Here is an 8515-nt window from a genome sequence, read left to right on the forward strand (position 1 = left end):
ACTAGTATTTGATTTCCTGCTTTGAGGAGGTCCTAACTTGTCCCAAGCTGATCATGAAATCTCAACGGAAGTCTCCAACTGCACAGTTGCACGAGACTGAAAAATCCTTAAATGACCCCACACCTGTTGTTCAGATTTGATACAGTCTTCCTCTGTAATGATTTCCCCTTTTTCCTCTCTCACATCTGCCATTCAGGCCTGCTGGATCTGCTTCCACTGCCCGGTCTTCCCCTGCCACTCCAAAGCTTGCGACACCCACAACTGCTGGCAAGACGTCTACTTCAGCATCAAGGCCAACTACTGCTACACCCAAGACACCAACTACCACCGCTAAACCCTCTCCTGCTAAAACCACAGCACCCCCTGCTGGCCGCACACCCACTCAGACTCCTAAGACCACAACCCCTGTCAAGAAAGGTCAGCCTATCTCACGTCATGGAATACTTTAAATTGACCTTTAAATGTAGTTCTGATGACTCAAGAGTTTTAATACTAACATTTTAGGTGAGATTTTGTGAAATCTCATATAAACATACAGCATGGTTTTATTAATGCAATGCACAAAAAGAGCAGATACATACACCTTCATTTTTAGGTGTAGTATTTCTAAAGAAAACATAATTCCATAAAGACCATAATTCAGTTGAAAGAGTTGTGAGTGAATTTAGAGTGTTTAGTGTTTAATGGAAGAAATGGTCCAGATTCAATACAAGTTCAGCTTAATCGACAGCATTTGTGGCATAATGTTGATTACCACAAAACTTTACTTTGAGTCCCTTTTTTATTTAAAAGGCTTAATATATATATATATATATATATATATATATATATATATATATATTACAGTCAGGCACTTAAAGTGGAAGTGAATGGGGCCACTCCATACATTTTAAAATACACACTTTTTCACATTGCCACAAGATTTATATATTAAAAGTGTTAATATGATTTTAGTGTGATAATATCAGGGATTTTCCATGTTAACCAGATTACAGGGTTTGCTGCGTTAATTGTAATATTGGATATAACTTAACACAAATAGGTTTAGTATACAATTTTATCACACTAAAATCATTTTGACACAGTTTAAACAAAGTTAGTACACAATTTTATCACAATTAAATAATGTTAAAACATATGAAGTTTATGTCTTGTGGCTATACTTTTGAAATAGTATTTTATTGTTAATGCAGTGGCCCCATTCACTTCCATTGTACGTGCCTTACTGTAACCACGATCTTAGTTTTTTAAACAAACTACAAGTCATTGTAATTTTTCTGGTAATCAACATTATGTCACAAATGCTGTCCATTGAGCTTAACTTATATTGAAACATGAACATTCCTTTAATGTTAAGATTCAATTAATTTGATGCTGTAATACTGAGTTTGAAATTACACATATGATCTTTTCCTTAGATGCCAGCAAGCAGTCATCTACCCCAGCAGCTAAGAAACCCTCTGCATCACCACTTACCCGACCAGCAGCAGCCAAGACCACCAAACCCGACACGCCCAAGTCAGCCACTACTGCCAAGCCAGAATTGTCCTCCAAGAAACCTACAACTCCCAGCAAGACGGCAGATCCTAAGACTAGTAAACCCAAGGAGAGCAAGGCAACACCTTCCAAGGAGGTCAGTGCAAGCCACAAGACCACAGGCAGCAAGACTAGCACTAAAACGAGCAGTCCAAAGAAGGCAGTTGGCAGCAGCACTCCAATGCCAGTTAAGCGTGGCCCTAAAGCTACCCAGCCTGCAGATGCTGCAGACACAGAGGGTGAGAAGGATGATGTGGCAACCACTGTGGCTGTAGCTGCAGCCGCCACTGTAGCCGCCACTGCAGCTGCTGCTGTTGCTACCATGGTCACCTCAGAGGAAACACATGAAGGCTCAGCTACACCTGTTCTTTCTGCTGCCTCGGAGGGGTCACATGAAGACTTGCATACACCTGACATTCCTGCTGCCTCTGAGGTTAAATTTGAAGACTCATTTACATCGCATAGTCCTCCTGCCTCCATGGAGAGATTTGAAGAAACAGTTCAACCAGTCATTTCTCCTGCCTTTGAGGATGCATCCGAAGACAAAGTTTTACCTGTCATTCCTCCTACTTTTGATGAGATACCAAATGAAACACTTACACCTGTCATTCCTCCTTTATCTGAGGATGCAATTGAAGACACAGATACACCTGTTATTCTGCCTACCTTTAATCAGGCACCTGAAGAATCAGTTACATCTGTCATTCCTTCTGCCTTTGATAAGGCATTTGAAAACAAAGTTATACCTGACATTCCTCCTGCCTCTGAAGAGGTCTCAGAAGACAAAGTTATACCTGTCATTCCTCCTGCCTCTGAAGAAGTCCCAGAAGATAAAGTTGCACCTGTAATTCATCCTACATTTGAGGAAGCACCTGAAGAAATGGTTACACCTGTCATTTCTCCTACTTCTGAGGAGGTGGAGCTTGTCTATCCCCAGGACCCTCAGAGCATGGACTTTTATAAAGATGACAATGCCATGTCTCAGCTGGCTGCTCAAGTGGACCTGGTCAGCCTGGAGGAACCAGTGCCTACTGTGTCTCCCCTGGGCACCACGGTATTGTCCCCTCCATCCTCTCCCACTGGGCCAGTGTCCATGCCAGAAACGCTCCAGAGCTCAGCTCCCTTTCTGGGCTTGCAGGGTCCAGCAGAACCCTGGGCTCAGAGCACATCACTGTTCCCCAGCACTGCTACCCCAGAGATCCATGAGCAGGATGAGGAAACAGTGCTGGATGATATACAGAGGTCATCCTCCACAGCAGAGAAACTGATGGGAGACTTTGATCTGCTGAGCTCCACTAGTGCAGATCACTTCAGAAGTATAGCTCCTGTCTCCACCTGTCAGGAGAGAGAGGAGGCAGTTGAGAAAGCTGAAGAAGAGATTAATGAAGACATTCATGATGATGATGAGGAGGAGGAGGAGGAAGATGAGGAGGAAGAAGAGGAGGAGAAGGATGAAGTAAGAGAGATTGCCATAGAGCAAGCAATGCCCCATAAAGAGCTGGAAGATGATTTTACAAAAGGAGTGGCAGATTTTGGTAGCTCTGATTGGGGTATGACGCTGTCAGATGACATGCACAGTGGTTACAAACTTGATGAAGTAGTGACATCTCCCTTCAATGCAGAAAAGACCTGTAGTGCTAAAGGTGACTTCTTCATGAGTGAAGCAGAAAGGGAACAGCCATTCATAGGGCCTCCTGGAATCGAGTCATTCAGCGAAGAGGAGGATGAGGAAGAAGATGAGGATAAAGAAGAAGAGCATCAGAAGGAAGACATGGATGTGGACTCAGAACATGATGAACATCACACACAACAGAAAGAAGTAGAGGAGAAGGAAGAAAATGTGGAGATAGTCAGTGGAGGCATGGCTGAGAATGAACTTGATGTTTGTGTAAATGATGATGATGTTGTTGATGATGATGATGTTGGTGGTGAAGGTTACACAGAGGAGGGGCATCTGGGTCTGCACTACATGAGCCAAACTGCACCAACACAATCTATGACCATGACAGAAACCTGGAGTCATTCCAGTCCATTCTCGGATCCCTGGGCACAGCCTGCTTCCATCCTGTCTGAATCAAGCTTGTTGGACATGAGAGCAGCAGATTCGGACACCCACACCAATCTGTCAACTGATCCTGACACAACCACCAAATTTTCAGCTGAACCAGACACACCCCCCAAATCTCCATCAGGGTCTTTTCTAGAAATTAGTCCACCCATTATTCAGGCCTCAGAAGCTCAACATGGAATTCCAGAGGAGACAGAGAGCTCAGTCCAAGCAGAGTCAGGCATCTTGGTTGCACCTGCCATTGCAATGTCCCAATCCAGCACTTTCAGTGGGACGGCCCTGGCTGCCCACAGTAGCAGTGAGACCAGCACACCAGAGGAGCTTCAAGACTATGACAGCAGCTCAGGGGTAGAGTCCCGGTCAGACAAGCTGCAGACACCAGTCCCTACTATGCAGACAGACATGGAGCAGGACCTTGGTATCCACCTTGAGCGTGGCGATGGTGAGGAGGAAGAGGCAGAAACACTGCCTGCAGATGAGGTGCTGGGTGATGCTGCAACAGCACCAGCCTCTGTTCCATCCTCACCCTCAACTTCTGGTGATGAGGCCAGTGATACAGAGGGTGAGATGCTGATCAATGACCCTGATATTGCGGCTAACGAGAGCACTACTGTCTCCCACAACCTTGCTGCCCTGGAGGAAGATGAGGAGGCCCCTGAGCACATTGGAGAGGAAGATGGCGATACTCCTCATTCGGCCAACTCTGTGGCTTCCTATGGTTTTGACTGTTCTGCATCTAACTCCAATGCCCACTCCACAGCTGAGAGCTGTGGAAAGAGTCCAGGTATCTTTAGCCTGGAAAATGAGGAGCAGCTTCCAGAAGAGGCCAAGGATCCCTTTTTCATCAAGGAGCTTACCCTGCCAGCAGCTTCTGCCTACAGCGATGAGTTGTTGGGCTGCCCAGTGGATTTGCTGCCAGTCAGTGAGCCCAAAGAGAGCAATGCCGGCTTTGATGAGCACTACATGTTGTGCAGGAAGACAGATCCAAGTGCTATGGAGGAGGTGGATCCTGAGTCCCCCATGCATCTCTCACCCCAGCATGGGGACGATTCAGATGGCCAACCACCCTACTACTCTGCTATATGTGATAAGACTGATAACTTTCTGGCAGGTAACGTATAAAGTCCCTCCTTTGGAATGCACCTTGTGTACCCCAAACCCACGCCCAACCCTCTGTTCTTCATTTCTTCCAAATGTGGGGTTAGCATGAAGAAAAAATAATAGTCATAAATAATGGAAGGGGGAAGAAAGATGGGGAGCAGGTGAGGGATTATTGCTTTGTCTGAGCTGCTCTCTGATCTGATTACCATGGTCATGGTTATGATTGTATGGCTTAAAATTCTGTATGTACAGTAGTTATTCTCATTTTCTATTAGAATGTACTTTTTAAATAACACTGTGTTTCGCAGCACCCCTGAACCTGCAATGTTAGAATAAGTTAAGATGAAGTCCTTTAATGAAAGGAGAGAGAAAAAGAGAAAAGAAAAAAGAAACATGTGATGGAATCAACCTAGCTTTGTATTTATCCTACTGTTTTTACCGATCAATTGTCAAGTTTTTTTTATACTTTGTTTTTTTTATTGTTTTTATTTGATTTGTTGTTAATTTCCCTGTCTTACCTTAATGTTTGTACACACATCAGTTTTCCTGCACTGTAAAGCTAGCTTTATTGTAATTTTATACTTGTTGCCGTGCCCAGCACTAACTGTTTTAGCATTAAATACAAGTTAGATATTCTACAGAAGCTTTTCACTCAATGTTTGACATAGGGAGGTGAATAAGTGTTAGATGGCAAGTCATACTTCATTTTAGTTTTTTTTTAGTTTTGGGCTAACTTTCAAGAACTGCTGAACATTTGTGAAGGATAACATACATTTTCATTGGCACGTAACACATGTTTTAAAGTACTGGGCTCAGATTGATCTGGATTTTTTCATTTGAAGTAGTTGGACTTTTGTACTTCGGAACAGACTAACCATTTCTGTTTATGGAAATTAAAGAGTGTTTTCCTGAATTTGAAAATCTTAAAATAATGCTCACAGGTCATTGTAATGTGGGTACTGGGACATTTGAACAAGAATTGGAACTGCATGTGCAACTAAGTAAGAAGTTGTTATTATCTTGATATAATTCCAGACGTACAATCTAGGGACATTAATGATTCTCAATAACTTTAAGGTGATTTCAAAATTCCATTAAACATCATTCAAGACTGTCTTTTCCTGTTTGTTTTTTCCTTTTGTGTGGCATAATGGAAATGGATCTCTGCTGAAAATTGAAATCTGTCTTTATTCCAGATGGTATTTTAATGAAATGACAGTTAGTGTTCATGGTCTATGATCCCCTCTTTTATAGCATGCCCCACACCCTAAAATCAAAACAGGACAGGGACCCCTCCCTAAAGTCCATAACATTAGGTTTAGTTTAGACACTTCCTCTGCATGATATCCATGGGAAAGATTCATGGAATTCAAGGAATGGCTGTTTTCTTATTGTGTCATTATACTAATGCACACACACACACACACACACACACACACACACACACACACGTTGGTGCGGCTATCCTCATGAGGACTCTCCATAGATACTGTATGAACTATAGATTCTATCCCCTAACCCTAATCCTAAACCTAACCCTCACCAAACTTTCAGCATTTTTACATTTTCAAAAAACATCGTTTATTATGTTCTTAAGTGATTTGAAATAAGGGGACACTAGAAATGTCCTCATAAACCACATTTATAGCATAATACCCTTGTAAACCACCCAAACCTGCACACACACACATTCACACACACAAAACACACTCATGCTCCAACATACCAAAACCTGCCTCAATGTTGACTAGGTATTAAAGGTATGTCAGGAAAACTGCCTTTCCCTTCCATCTCTCTCTTATCTTCTGACAGCAGGTACACCCTCTTGTTCCCCTTGGTCTACCTTGCCATTAAAAATCATTTCAAACAAAGTCATTTCATATAAAAAATATCTGGATATGAATTAAACCCTAAAATGCTGTTTATCCTTGATTGATGTCTTTCAGTTCAACAGATCTGTTTCCAGTTGTTGCAGTCACCAAGGCTCAGAACTGTAGCTTAGTTTAAACTAGGCCAGTCAATCGATTCATTTTTTAAATCGAATTAATAACATGATATGCAGATTAATTCATATAATTAATCACAAGTAGATGCATATGTAATAATTCCCAGTGAAAGGCCCTCAAATTACAATAATTCAACATATAATGATTCAATAATTCTATAATACTATAATATATATTATTCAGATCATTAAAATGCATGACATTATTGTGGCAGATGAGTAAAGAACTGAGAAGACAATGCAAAAAATGGCTTTAGATGGCAAAATATAGTTTATTTTAAAATGATTGAACATTTCAAGCCTGTCATTGAGATCCAGTCCACAGCAATCCATTTTCCAATTTCATGATTCTGTCTGAGATATATTTATTATAAGGGCTTTTCTAAGGATTCATCAATGTACACATGCTTCAGACACACGGTTCAGGAATGTCGACCTTCCTTTGGTTGTTTCGCATCATAGACAAAGCGTTTTTTAGGTTGCTGTGTCAAGTAAAACATATTTTGAAACATAGAAAAACACCTCTAGAGAGTCCTGCATTCAGTGTCCAGCTGCGTTTTAACTCAAGAATGCCTGAATTAACACTTTAAACCGCCAGCCCTAGTTTATACAGTATGTGAAATCATGTGACTGATGAGAAATGTGTTCTTCAGAAAAGCCATGGTCGGTGTGTTCTCCCCAAATTATCAGAAATTCATTATTTCAGTTAAGTGATTATGTTGTTTCATTTGGTTATTTGTATGTATTTATAATTTATATATTATAAATATGCATTATAATTGAAATCTAATACATATTATTTATGATATTATAATTTAAATGTGTTTTAAGACAGTGTTTTCTGTGGTTTTCTGTGTTTTTGGAAGCCCAGATACCCGGGTCGAACATTCATCCAACTCTTCAATACCATCTATTCATAAAATCTCTTTTGATTGCTCCTATTATAAAACATCATTACATTTATGCATTTGGCAGACGCTTTTATCCAAAGCGACTTACAGTGCCCTTATTACAGGGACAATCCCCCCGGAGCAACCTGGAGTTAAGTGCCTTGCTCAAGGACACAATGGTGGTGACTGTGGGGATCAAACCAGTGACCTTCTGATTAACAGTTGTGTGCATTAGCCCACTACGCCACCACCACTCCTCATTACAGTGACCACATGTCCAAAGCTCATATAACATCCCATAACAATTTAATTAAGAGGTTTGCTCTATTTCTGTAAGCAGTTAATTTATTTAAAGTCAAAAGTACTAAATAATTCTGTTGAATCTCGCTGGTGAAACCAGTAATTGTGTCACACAATCTCACCTATGACTTAATACAATTTAAAGGGATATCTCACCCAAGAATGAACATTCAGTCAACATTTACTTACACTTATGTTGTTCCAACCTGTATGGCCTTTCTTCCATGAAACACGAAAAGAGATTTTAGGAAGAATATACGCCTCAGTCACCGTCCGGTGATGTACATGATGACAGAATGTACTTTTGGGTGAACCTTTAAGTGATGGTTTACAGGATGAAGGAAGGATGTGTGGGGAAACTCGACTCTTGTGTCTTTAACAGACTCCTCTGACCAGTTTTTTCTTATCTGCATGTTCCTCTTCTTGTCTGTGCTTTTCCTCTGTTCCTGTTTTCTCACACCCTTCATCGTAACGAATTCCTCTGTCAGTAACGCATATTGCAAGTGCTTTTGACTGTCCACAGGGACACCTAGAAACAGTATGCACACTGGTGAGCTTCAACTGAGCCAACAGGGGAACAACAACCATCCAATACTTACCCAAGACAAGAATGAC

General features: G+C 41.3%; 1 protein-coding gene across 2 annotated transcripts in view; it reads left to right on the top strand.

Annotated features, from left to right (window-relative positions):
* LOC127648279 (fibrous sheath CABYR-binding protein-like) overlaps positions 1 to 6119 on the top strand; it is a 391397-nt gene extending 385278 nt beyond the window's left edge. For both annotated transcript variants that reach the window (XM_052132868.1, XM_052132867.1), the window contains exons 4-5: positions 197 to 417; positions 1419 to 6119. In XM_052132868.1, the coding sequence (XP_051988828.1) occupies positions 197 to 417; positions 1419 to 4726 (3529 nt within the window). In that variant the 3' untranslated portion in view covers positions 4727 to 6119. The remainder of the gene's footprint in view (positions 1 to 196; positions 418 to 1418) is intronic.
* Positions 6120 to 8515: the final 2396 nt, after the last annotated feature.

Source organism: Xyrauchen texanus, chromosome 8 (genome assembly GCF_025860055.1).
Source record: "Xyrauchen texanus isolate HMW12.3.18 chromosome 8, RBS_HiC_50CHRs, whole genome shotgun sequence".
In the NCBI taxonomy this organism is placed as follows: domain Eukaryota; kingdom Metazoa; phylum Chordata; class Actinopteri; order Cypriniformes; family Catostomidae; genus Xyrauchen; species Xyrauchen texanus.